Source organism: Gobio gobio (assembly GCF_949357685.1).
Source record: "Gobio gobio genome assembly, chromosome: 8".
Lineage (NCBI taxonomy): Eukaryota > Metazoa > Chordata > Actinopteri > Cypriniformes > Gobionidae > Gobio > Gobio gobio.
The window spans coordinates 55,449,093-55,463,264 of NC_137114.1; the positions used below are offsets into that span (position 1 = coordinate 55,449,093).

The 14,172-nt window shown below is 40.5% G+C and overlaps 1 protein-coding gene across 1 annotated transcript in view; it reads right to left on the reverse strand.

The window, feature by feature from the left end:
• Positions 1 to 9,773: 9,773 nt before the first annotated feature.
• Positions 9,774 to 14,172, reverse strand: part of LOC307130415 (uncharacterized protein) — a gene marked incomplete at its 5' end in the record, with an annotated part of 100,331 nt that continues 95,932 nt past the window's right edge. Inside the window, 1 exon segment of the mRNA XM_079823379.1 lies at positions 9,774 to 10,051. Within this exon segment, the coding sequence (XP_079679505.1) occupies positions 9,919 to 10,051 (133 nt within the window). The 3' untranslated portion in view covers positions 9,774 to 9,918.

Here is a 14,172-nt window from a genome sequence, read left to right on the forward strand (position 1 = left end):
CCCCAGATAGATTTCGTTTGATTGACTCAACTGAAACATCAGTTGAAATCCCTGTTATCACTCACTTCCTATTCACCCATTTCCTTTCCTCCATTCCTGTACAACAGTGGTCGCCAACCTGTCAATCGCGATCGACTGGTAGATCTTTATCACTGTCCCGGTAGCTCCCGATAAATAACCGAAAAATAAGTAACATCATGTAACAAGTAGAATTAGGTACTGCTCCTTTAAGGCAGAACGCACTCGGGGTGCAGTCTGTGTATGGAGCACGAGCTGTGACCATCGCATGTTTGCATGTAATATTTCTGTAGCTTAGTTTATTTTCTGTTCAGTAACGCGGTTGTTAGTGGAGTGTTTTGCAAATTGCCCCATATGTGCGTGGGATCGACAACGCTGATAATAAGCCCCTGTGAAATATCAGATACGTGAGTTTTGCTTACACTTGGCTACAACCATTCAGGCCAGCTATCCGGCCTCTCTGTGTAAAGCGTTAAGCCCCGTTTACACCGCCAGCGACAAAGGGACACGATCCCATTCATTTCAATGGAGCGCTGGCGACTTCCGGCGACACGAGCGACAGTGACCGTTGGCGACAGAATGTGGGCGTGTCAAGCGACGCGAGACACGCGACAAAAGTTCAGAAATTTCAACTTTATGCAAATGAGAAGCGATTTTCGCGAGCGACAACCAATAGACCCTTCTCACAACTTCCGTATTTGCGACCGGAAATACGCAATCGTCGTGATAATCTTCTTCCTCGTCGGGCAGGGATACAGGTAAACAAGTGGCGCAAGCAACGAGCAAGTGTGATTGTAGCTTACTGGGCTGTTCTTGTTATTCCCAAAAGCAGCCATATCTGTCGTTTCATTCCTTCCCTGTTGATGTTGGAGTTTGACGGAAATGGATTCAGGCTATCCTGCGGGATGAAGGACCAAACTTCCCTGCTCATGTCCTAACTTACAAGCCTTTCAACGCAAAGCGGCATATGACGCACCTCTGTGGGGAAATATATAAACGATTTTTTTTAAACTAATATTTATATATATATATGACCATTATATGTATATAACCATTATTAACTGAAATCTATTTAAATGTTTCTCAGGCTGTTCACTGACTACTAAAATAAACACGCATGCTTAAATGGATGTTGCCTCGTTGTCACAAAACAGGAAATAACAGGCGGCAGGCAAAGATTAGGGATCCAAATGCAGGGGAGAATTTAATGAAACAAACAATCAAAAATCAGGAACAAAATAACACTGAGAAAAATAAACAATCAGAAGCAGGACTCCGGAACAAAACAAATCAGAAAACCAGAGAACTGGGAACAGGATCACCTGCATTACATGAAACATTAAACAACGACCGACAGAGAACCAGAGAAAACATGGGCTTTATATACACACAGGGGAGATTAGCTAAATGAGATAACAAGGGGTGTGGTGAATGGGAACACCTGGGAAAACTAATCGACATGGAAAAACTACAAAGAACTACAAAACTCCACAGGAACAGAACACAGAAAAGAACACAGAACCTAGTCACAAATAACTTCAACATAAAAGTCCCAAAAGTGCAAAACACAGAACAGATGTGACATTACCCCCCCTCAAAGGAGCGGCTTCCAGACGCTCCAGAACCAGTCACGGAGGGAGGTGAAGTGGTGGCGGAACAGGGGGAGGGATGGAGGGTCAGGAGTGGGCACTGGAAGCTGGGTGGGACCTGGGGCAGATCGGGTGGCCTGGGTGGAAAAGGCTGGTCAGGAGGTTTGGGTGACACAGGCTGGTCAGGTGGCCAGTATACCACAGATGGGTCAGGTGGCCTGGGAGGAACAGACTGGTCATGTGGTTTGACTGACACAGGTTGGTCACGGAGCTGTGCAGACAACAGGCAACTGGGCTTGAACACAGACTGGTAGCGAACTTGGGCTGACTGCAGATTACTGGGCTGGGACAAAAACTGGTGCGGAGCCCTCTCTGGGTACTGTGCAGGGGGCGGAGCCCTCTCTGGACTCTCTGCACGGGCCGGAGCCCTCTTTGGACTCTCTGCACGGGCCGGAGCCCTCTCTGGGCTCTGTGCAGGCGGCGGAGCCCTCTCTGGACTCTCTGCACGGGCCGGAGCCCTCTCTGGACTCCCTGCACGGGCCGGAGCCCTCTCTGGGCTCTGTGCAGGCGGCGGAGCCCTCTCTGGACTCTCTGCATGGGCCGGAGCCCTCTCTGGGCTCTGTGCAGGCGGCGGAGCCCTCTCTGGGCTCTCTGCACGGGCCGGAGACCTCTCTGGGCTCTGTGCAGGCGGCGGAGACCTCTCTGGGCTCTGTGCAGGCGGAGGAGACCTCTCTGGGCTCTGTGCAGGCGGCGGAGACCTCTCTGGGCTCTGTGCAGGCGGCGGAGACCTCTCTGGGCTCTGTGCAGGCGGCGGAGAATTCTCTGGGCTCTGTGCAGGCGGCGGAGCCCTCTTTGGGCTCTCTGCACAGGCCGGAGCCCTCTCTGGGCTCTCTGCACAGGCCGGAGCCCTCTCTGGGCTCTCTGCACAGGCCGGAGCCCTCTCTGGGCTCTGTGCAGGCGGCGGGGCCCTCTCTGGGCTCTGGGTACGGGTAGATGGCCCAGGTGTGATGGCCATCCCGGCTGAAATCCTCACCGCAAGGATGTCAGCGGCTCGCACAGAGCAAAGTGCCGTGTCTTCCAGCCTCGAAGCCAGTCTCCCGTATCTCTGGGTTGCCCTAAAGTCCTCTTCCACTGAGACCATGGCCACCGGTATCTCCGACCTGGTGACCCCCGCCACCAATGCTGAGCCGCTCAGCTGAAGTGCACAGGCCGCGTAGCACTCCAGTGTCCAGTCAGGATCCCATAGTGGCAAGCGTGAACGGAGTGGCTCTGATAGTCCCCCACGAAAGAAGATCATCAGGCATGCTTCACTCATTTTAGTCAGGCGTGCCAGCCTGATAAATTCCAGCACATAGTCCTCAGTGCTTTGCTCTCCTTGACAGAGATGCGTTATTCTCCCCGCTGGATCCATACTTGGGTCGGTCGTTCTGTCACAAAACAGGAAATAACAGGCGGCAGGCAAAGATTAGGGATCCAAATGCAGGGGAGAATTTAATGAAACAAACAATCAAAAATCAGGAACAAAATAACACTGAGAAAAATAAACAATCAAAAGCAGGACTCCGGAACAAAACAAATCAGAAAACCAGAGAACTGGGAACAGGATCACCTGCATTACATGAAACATTAAACAACGACCGACAGAGAACCAGAGAAAACATGGGCTTTATATACACACAGGGGAGATTAGCTAAATGAGATAACAAGGGGTGTGGTGAATGGGAACACCTGGGAAAACTAATCGACATGGAAAAACTACAAAGAACTACAAAACTCCACAGGAACAGAACACAGAAAAGAACACAGAACCTAGTCACAAATAACTTCAACATAAAAGTCCCAAAAGTGCAAAACACAGAACAGATGTGACACTCGTGAGTCGTGTATATATTTTTTATTTTAAAAATGTATGATATTTTATTTAATATATATAAAATTCACTTTTGCAAAATGCCTCAATACATATTGTGAATTTGTTTTGTTTTAAAACATAACGTGATGTTAATCAACATTTTGTATTATATTGTAAACATACAGTATTATAGTCTTTTAAAATAAAAACATATATAATTTTATTAAAAGTATTATGCTGTGTGTTAAAAAATAGAATTGTGCACACTGCATGATGTTTAAACTATTTTGAACTGTAGCCAATGTCCACAAACAAGATATCATCTTGGTCAAGGAAGACGTCATGTAATGCTGGTTCTTTATAGCGACGTAATATGAGACTTATGTAAATAGGCCTAATTGTTCATTTCCATCAAATGTAATTATTTGGCAAATCCATTAGCGAAGTTGTGTAGACTCGCTGATCCATTTTCTCTTGGCCGGGTATGCTTTTCTGATGTGTTGGCGCTTGACAGGAACTCCGGATCCGCAACGATTACGTATTTCCGTTTTTTGTGAGAAAGGTCTATAGGAGTGAAGTCAGTGGAGTGCGTGTGATCTGTCTGCTCACTACTACTGCGGTGTCGTGTCAAGATGGAGGAGAAGTTGATTTTAGCTGTTAGCAATTTCCCTGTTATTTACGATATGTCTCTGTGTACATACAGAGACACATTTAAAAAAAAATGATGCATGGAAAAACGTGTCTGGGATTGTGGGGATATCAAGTAAGTTTTGACTAAACTACATGCTATAATGGTCTACCTATTACAGCGATGGCAAAAAGCAGGCGTTGTTCATCGTTCATTGTTAACAATTAAATTCCCTCCGAAATGTTTGTTTTCAGCGACAAACGGAGGAGGGTGATCTGCTAATGATGTTTATAGGCAACCTGTAGTGGGAACGCCCACTAGCGACAAAATCGCTGGCGGTGTGAACGGGGCTTTACAAACACATTATCAAGGCTCGAAATCGCTCCATATTGCTCCCAAAATGTATTTCTCTGCAACCTCAAAATTTGCACTGCACAAATCGAACAATGTTATAGCCAGATATGACGGCGCTACTGCAGCACGCATCGCCGCAGACGATCAGCTGAAGATCTCTTCAGCAAACTACAGCGACTGAAAGTCAAAGTTGCAGATGCTCAATACACAATCATCGTCATTAAAAGATTAGCTGAAATTAGCTGTTGATCAATAAAATGCAGCTCATATTTGTTGATTTCGGTGATGTGAACTCCATTAAAAATGCATATTGCGTGGGAATTGTAGGTCGGATGTATATCCGTTTTGCGGATGTAAATGGAATCGTTCTGATAAATCAGAGATATCTGATCTGTAAAAACACATGAAGTGGACCAGGTATAAATAGGCCCAGCAAGATAACTGTTATGGATGCTTGAAATATAGCAAGAAAAATATAAATATTGAATTGGGGAGGGGGGTTACATGAATGCATCTCTGAACGAAACTCGCTGTCTTCAAGGTCCCGTTCTTCGTGTTTTTTTGAAGCTTTGATTGTGTGTACAGTGTGCAATATAACGTGTTCATGTTTCGCGTGTAAAAAAAACAGTATTTTTCACACAATTTACTGATCTGTATACCGCTGTTTTCACGGTCCTAAAAACAGCTGATGAGTTCCTGTTCTATGAAGTCCCTCCTTCAGAAATACGTAACGAGTTCTGATTGTGCCAGCGGTTCCCGTGTTGTGATTTGACCGCAGCTTAGCGCACCTGGCCCGGTTCCTGTGTTGTGATTTGACCGCAGCTTAGCGCATGTGGCACGGTTCCTGTGTTGTGATTCGACAAAGCTTAGCGCACGTAACTTGCACGGAAAGGTCACACCTCTTAACGGGGAGATGTATGCGCTCAATGATCTCTACAGCGTCCCTGGGAAAGCCAAACAAAGGGGATTTGACTCCGGGATGAAAATAACAGCGTCTCGACGACATGGCGAGTAACACACTGAAACGCAAGTCAAGTCAAGTCAACTTTATTTATATAGCGCTTTTCACAAAGTAGATTGTTTCAAAGCAGCTTTATAGTGTTAAACAGGAAAATAATGCAGCATAATTTTATTCAGCCGCATAGCCACTCCGGAAAAAACGCTGATGTCATCAGCCCATCTCAACCATCACACAGCGACAGTGTGGGCTTTAGATCAATAATTCGATCAGTAATTTAGTTTAAATGGTTAATTTAGTTTATTATTTAGATTTATTTCGATGTTTATTTGAAAAATTTAGTGTCCCCAACTGAGCACGCCAAGCCAGAGGCAACACTTCCTTTTCTCCACACTTCCTCTTCTCCACGTGGGACAGCAACAAGACCACGCCCCCTTTTTTGCGTATTCTTGTGGGCGGAGGTTAGTCTGTTCTACTGACGTCATTAAAGCAGGAAGTAGAGGGATGTAGTCCAAACCGGCCGTTCGCTGTAGGCTTTGAAAGGGAACTTCTGTTAAATAAAATATCTTACTTGGCATTGAACTTTGAGCTTTATAATTTTACAGGTATTATTTATGCTCTAACAGCAACATTACACACTAACTAAAGTTTGAACAGTGGGATCACGAAGAACGGGACCTTTCAGAATAGTTTCGATGGCATTTTTACAGCAGGCTACCCAAAGAAACACTTCTTTTCCATAAGCAACATCTACTGTCAGAGAGTGAATTAGCATTTTTATTCAGTCCATCTATTTTTTTTTGTGCAGGTGTGTCTTATGTAACAGTTTCACAAACCTAAAGTCAGACCATTCTGTATTTGCTCTAAGTCTTGAAATTATGCAATTTAAATAAAAACCCATTGCTTATGCTACATGTGTGTATCTTTGTTTGGATCGGGATTCAAATGCAGTGGTTGCCTCACATTTCAAATGGCAATTTTTTTTAAGGCCAGTTCGGTCTGTTATAGAGCAAATAAACAACAAATAAATTTGCTTAAACAAAGAAAAAAAACGATAGATGGTGTTGGGGAAAAAACAGAATCGGCCAAAAAAATCTAGGTAGATCTTGCCTTTCATCAAGGCTGAGGTCAGGGATCTTTGGCTTGAAAAGTTTGGTGACCACTGCTGTACAAAATACTTTAATTCCTAGTATTTAGTTTACTTGCTGCTTCTTGTCATTACAGAACAATAGTAATCTGACATCTCTTATCTTTTTTTCACTTCCCGCCATTTGCGGGTGGATTTCAGCTGTGGCGTGTAACACAGTCACTCTCACTAGCCACTTTGCCGGGTCTTCACAAAGGCATCGGTTATAATCGCTATGCACATTATAACCAATCACACGCAATTCTGTTGAGCTTATAAATGCAATGTCATAATCAGAGGCGTTCAGATTAGTCAGTCATCGCTGAAACACCAGAGTTTTGTTCTCACTGAAATCTGCTCTCATCATAAACAACAAAGCAGAGATGTGCGTGCAATGTACGTCGGAGATTAAGTAATCAAAGAGCGATTGACTGGTTTTGTTCTATTTCAGCAGCAAAAATAGTATAAAAAAATTATCACAACAGAACTCTAGCACACCTGATGTGACTGGAGTAAAGCTGGCTTGACGTTGGACATTCGATATCAGTGAATTTAGAGACTGTCTCTAAAGTTACATACGACATTGGTTTACACGTTTCTAACTTCAATAACATTTGAAAAGAATGGCTTACAGTCATAAAACCAACTGTAAAGTGTTCATCTAGGTGTCAGTTTTAATGCACACCTTTTAGATTATTTTAGATTTAATAAAATAAAAAAAATGTATTATCTCCCTCATACAAATGTGGTTGTGTGGTCTGCTCCCCCGCAGACTAATTTTCTCCACTGCTGCAGCAGTGATGTTCCCTCCCTGAACCTTCCAATCCTACATGACTGCTTGGAGATGTTTTGAAGCATCCCACTTTTTTTATAACAAGCCGTTCCCTGATTTTTCTCTCCTTTCAATTACCTAATTTATTTCCTATCTTAATACTGTTAAGGACACCATGTTTATTTTAGCCTTTTTTCAGTTTCCTTAGATGCTCAGAAATTGCAAAAGTCCATTCCAAGTCCATCTCAGAACTCGATGGCGAAACAATACCATACTTAATCAAATGAAGCAAAACGGACCAAGCTAAAAAAGCCCATTTGATCTATATTTTCAACATCCTGTCTCCAATCCAACCATACCAAATGTTCTTGCATACCTCCAAATTAGGATAAATTTGGATCTCCTTCAGAACCCCTTTTCATATAAGCCTAAAAAACCCTTTCTATCTTATCTCCTTTTCCGTCTGGCGAGGCTTACCCATCCGATGCAGCGAGTCTCGATCTCCTGTTGGATGCTGCTAGAGCCCTCTCGTCAGCATCCATCCTTTTCTTTCTCCATCCAGCGAGGCTTCCCTTTCTGATGCAGTGAGGCCCTCCAGGTCGCTATCCATCTTTTCCTTTTTCCCATCCAGCGAGGCTTACTCGTCCGATACCGCGAGTCTTGATCTCCTTTCGGACACTGCAAGAGCTCTCCATGTCTTTGCTTATCTTTTCTCTGTCCAGCGAGGCTTACTCGTCCGATACCGCGAGTCTTGATCTCCTTTCAGACACTGCAAGAGCTCTCCTGGACGAACATACATGCTTTACCTTCCACCCGTTTGCCAGCGAGTCTTGATCTCCCGTCAGCTGTCCTGGCCGAGTGATTCACTCCATTGGCCGATAGGACCCACTCACCTGATGCAAGGAAACTGCTCCTGGCGGAGGCTGGGTGGGCCCCCTCAGTCAGTCGTTTCTTTTTAATTGTGCCACCCTGTCTATCGGTCGGTAGGGCTAACCCATCTGACGCCAAATTTCGAGAGGAGCACGTTCAGATAATTAAACACAAGTGGAGCACACTCAGATAATTAAACACGAGTGGAGCACATTAAGCTAATCAATTTAATAAACAATAAGAGGTGTATATATTACTTTCTTTCATTGACAGTTTTTATTTTAGCATCCCTCCACCATCATGGAGGGATACTCTGGGTTTGGGCCAAAATTCAGAGCCCGGAGCCCTCCTCCGGACAGCAAGCCAAATACGCATAATCTTTACTCTATTTAATTTGATGAAAGTGTGAACTTGTGAAACACATTAATGAACTCGGGTACGACATGTTTGTAGACTGTACGATGATGACACCTATTGAATCGCAGGCTAAGACAAGATAGTATAGAAGAATAAACGTCATCAGCATGACAAATAGAGCAAGATGAACCGCACTTTAGTAATTGTGGTTTTTATGTGCGCTGAAAAAAACTGGAGTGAAAGAGGAGAATATGGACGTGATCATGGCTAGAGAAAAGAGAGACTTTAACTTTGCAGATCTTATACATGCACAAACAGCTACATAACACACTAAAGAAAGAGGAAAACATGAAAACACATCCCATGACCCCTTTAATACATTAATACAAATATAATAGAACTATAATTAAAAGCATGATTATACACTCAAGTTTCCATTGTTTGTAAATTAATCTTTCATTAGTCTTTGTCTCCCTCTGTTGGTCCTACACAAACACATTCAGGCTCTATTATTCTCTCTGTAACAAAACACAAACATTTTGAGTTTATACTGTGTTAATAGTTAATACAAATAAAATAGTTAATCTGTGAATGAGAAACTGTGATTTGCTGCTGTGAAATAAAAGGTGTTTCACTGCCACCTCATCAGTTCTGTCAGAGGATCGTTGAAATCTAAATGAAGTCTTAATTTATTACAGTGAAGTCACTGCATCTTCAGTCTCTGTTGATTCTGTTGACTGTGAGTCTCTGTAGTGGATCCTTATTCACCATCAGATGATCAGCAGAACATCAGACTCTCCTCTAATACTCAATCCTTAAATAAAACACACAGTCACACATGCAGTATGAGACATTACGTCTGTTGCATCTTTTCATAAGAAAACTGAGCACTAACTAGGTAAGCTTTATTAATTAATTCTCAAACATGATAATATAGCTTCTAACTTATGCTCAACGCAATTTACAAAATCAAAAGGTCATGAAAGGTCACTCACACAACGGACAGCTGATACAGGACCAGCAGAAATGATCATTACACTCCACTACAAATTTAATATCAGTTCATAATAAACAACAAATTTAGATTATTAAACATACAGAGACCGTTAAAGGGGAAAAGATGAAAATAACATTAATATTATTTTCACAATCAGTCACAACACTATGAGCAGAATTAAACTCATATTAAACACAGTTTGAAGTTCAGATAGAACAGAAACTGAAGCAGAATTTAAGACTACAATTTATTACTGAAAGAATTTACTGAACCTTCAACAATTTACTTTTATTTCTAGTGAGTAAAACAGCCATTTGAACTTTAAATGAAAATATGATGGAAACCATTAAAAACTATTGTTACCGTAGTGTCTCCAGTTTATAATGTAGATCCTCCCTCAGATCAGCTTCACTCCTGAGTCTCCTAGATTATTCTCAGACAAATTCAGTTCTCTCAGGTGTGAGGGGTTTGATCTCAGAGCTGAAGCCAGAGCAGCACAACCTTCATCTGTGACACCACACTCACTCAACCTATCGAGAACATTGGCACATATTGAGTCTCTCCAAAGCTAAACATGACCACTTAAATAAATAAATAAATAAATAAATTACAAAATCTTGTCAATATGAAAAATATATAAATACTCATTAGTTCACATTGTTAAAATACATCAGTTAGGATTAGAAGAGAGAATATACAGTTTGTACAGTATAAAAATCATTTCTATGGAAAGTCCTCATAAAATATGAAAACCCAACGTGTGTGTATCTTTATTTGTGTGTGTGTGTGTGTGTGTGTGTGTGTGTGTGTGTGTGTGTGTGTGTGTGTGTGTGTGTGTGTGTGTGTGTGTGTGTGTGTGTGTGTGTGTGTGTGTGTGTGTGTGTGTGTGTGTGTGTGTGTGTGTGTGTGTGTGTGTATGTGTGTAATCTGATTAGACCATTAGCATCTCGCTAAAAAAAAAATGAACAAAGGGTTATTCCTATTTAAAGGTCCCAAGGCGTGGATTTTTAAATTATTTTATAATGTTTCCTGAGGTGTGCTTATATTGTTAGTATGATTTTTACATCATAAAATGCTATAATTTAGAACATTTTAAGGCATTTTTTCTATCCCGATATTAGCCCTCTGGCTTGAATGCTCTGTTTGAAGGGGCGTGTCTGCTGTGAGACTTCAGTGAAAATTTCCACTCTTGTGATTGGCTGACATCTTTGCATTTGAAATGAGTATTAGATCTTGTGGCGGAGATGTGGTTTAGCGAGGTCTGCAAGCACTGCCAAAGAGAGACGGACTGGGCACTTGTGGACTAGAGAGACAGAGCTGGAGAAAGATTGCTGAGAAAGTTATATTGTACTGAGTTGTTGAGAACGCTGTGAGCGCTTATTTATGTGGAACCCCTCTCAAACATTTTTGTTTTACTATTACAGCTGTTGAGATGAATGAATCGTGAAAGTGTTGATTATAGCATTATTTTTAGATCTTTTCCCATCACATGAAAGGCTGCAGTGATGAGCATTGAGTAGACAGTCTGTTTATTGCGTGAATGCAGTGATCTCGTCATTGAAACGCATTTTCTCTCACAAAATGCTTTCAACACAACTAACAGCAAACACAATATTGACATGAATACAGTAAGGGCTTCGTTGTGCAGCATAACAGCGTTATTCATTGTAACAGCAGTTTGGGCAAGACAGCTCCGAACATTATAAAGAGAGTGTTCTCTGATCACTAATCTAGTGTCTAATCACAATTTAAATAACAGATTTGTTTCATGCTACTAACAGAAACGATGTGAAGTTTATAATTTAGTCACTGGCTTGATTCACTGATGCATAAACAGTATTCAATGATTTAGAAAGATAGTGTGTGTGAACTTGAATGATTAGCTACACATCAGAAATCACTGATCACAGATCAGGCATTGATGAACAATGTTACTCACTGTTTGTGGAGCTGCTGTCGAATACATATAGTAAAAGTCTGTTTGTAAAGCCTGTGCTGACATTGTGACTAAAATAAACTGAATCCATTTTCTCCAAATTTTTGGGTTTGCAAAGCAGAGGAAGGGGAGGTAACCTTTCCCTGTATGACGACATACAGGGAATATTCCAGATCGGTTCTTCTGAGCTTTCATTTTCTCAAAGGTAGAGCAGGACACCCAGGGCTTGGGTTACACCTATCGAAATTTCTAGCCACTTGGGGACCATATACAGGCTAGGGGAACTCATATTAATGTTAAAAAAAACCTCATAAAATGAAATTTCATGTCATGGGACCTTTAAAACTTGTAGTTTTCTGTAGTTACATTGTGTACCAAGACTGACAGAAAATTAAAAGTTGCGATTTTCTAGGCCTATATGGCTAGGAACTATACTCTCATTCCTGCGTAATAGCCAAGGAACTTTGCTGCCGTACTATGGGTGTAGCAGCGCAATGATATTACACAGTGCCTGAAAATAGGCTAACTTCCGTCAACATAATGAACATGACAACCTGATTGCACAGGAGGGCCACACGTGCCTTGTAACCATGGAGACATTTGTGAGAGACTATTCAGAAAATATTTACTTTGGTGCAGATCCTAAACCGTATCTATTTGAACCGGTATACACTGAAGATGAGCTATTGGAACATGAAAGGCAAGAAAGTGTGGCTGAACAGACTGGGGCAGAAGGGTCGTTGAGCCTGCTGCACTTATGACGGGGCAGAGTCACGTGACTAAATGCGCAGTAGTATGTTTTTAAGGGGAACGTATTAACAGGATTAAAAAAAACGACATGGGAAAATTACGTTGGTTTGAGGTTCTGAATTTCTGAATTTTTTTGATTAATCCTCCAGCCCTAGCTCCTAGAAAGAGGTGGGTAGAGTATCCAAAAACTGTACTCAAGAAAGTACAAGTATTTATAAAAAGATTTACTCAAAGTAAAAGTAACAAATTTAATAGTTACTTGAGTAAGAGAAAAATAAAAGTATCCAATGAAAAAAACTACTCGGGTAGTTAGTTACTAGTTACTTTGTAACTAATATATATATATATATATATATATATATATATATATATATATATATATATATATATATATATATATATATATATATATATATATATATATATATATATATATATATATATATATATATATTAGTTACTTTGTAACTTATATATATATATATATATATATATATATATATATATATATATATATATATATATATATATATATATATATATATATATATATATATATATATATATATATATATATATATATTTATTTAGTTATTTTTTTATTTATTAGGGGTGTAACATTACACCTATGTCACGGTTTGGTTCAGGTCACGGTTTTGGAGCCACGGTTACTCGGTTCTGTTCAGTTCTGTTTGCTGCGGAGGTTCATAGCGGGCACCAGCAATAATAACACCAGATTCACTTTAAATTAATAATAACAACAGCATACATTGGCTTCACATTTTCTTTAGAGCAGTTAGCATACCCGAGTAAACTCAATGAAATAAATGTCTGTACTGTAGACTAGTCAGAAATATTCTACTAATTTTACCATAATGAGGCACATTTATTTCATAAAAATTGATGACACACACAAGTAATGTCCCACTGTAGCCTACTTAAACATTAATTGTATGAATATGACTAATACTGTTGAATAAATAGGCTTATATGAATTCCTATGAAAGTTACACAGTGACTTATGTTAGAGTTGCATATGATCTTACCACAGTTTCTCCAATTTACAGTGAGGATTCTCCAGTACAGTGCTCTCAGAGCTGAAGCCAGAGCAGTACAACCTTCATCTGTGACACCACACTTATACAACCTGTAGAGAACAATGACACACATTAAGTACATCTCCAAAGCTAAACATAACCAATTAAACAAAATAAATAAATAACCTAATGCTGTCAATATGAAATGTATATAAACTCATTAGTCCACATTGTAAAAATACATCAGTTAGGATTAGAGGAGAGAATATACAGTTTGTACAGTATAAAAATAATTTATGTAGAAAGTCCCATAAAACATGGAAACCCAACGTGTGCATGCGTGTGCGTTTGTGTGTGTGAGAGTGAGTGAGTGAGTGAGTGAGTGAGATGCATATTTTAAGGCAATGCTCACGCTTTTGTAAGTTTTTAAGTGAAAGTTTAGACTGGTTTATTCTTTCTATATCGGCTACTTTAGACTTAAACATATCTGCGTTTATGCATGTCTGCAATGTGTGCTGTATAGGGATGGAATGGTATGAAAATTTCATATCACGATTATAGTAACCCAAATGATCAATAATATCACGGTTTTGTTCAAATTAAATGAAAGTGTTCAAAAAGAACAGATGCCCACATGTAAAACATTTCAACAAGTTTTGTATTTGAAAATCAACAAACAACAAATAAAACAAGCAGCTCTATGCACTTTAAAAAAAAAAAGATTCTATTCTGTGGGATTTCCTTCCTTTCCTTTATAATGGCCATCATCAATAGCAACGTATTATAACACAACACACATCCATGCATCACAACACGCTCTCTCGTTTCATTCAAATGAAACTTGCGTCTCTGTTTTTGATTGTATTGAAAATTAAATCCGAGGACTTTCTATTAATACTACTATAATTATTACTATAACTTCTTGTGA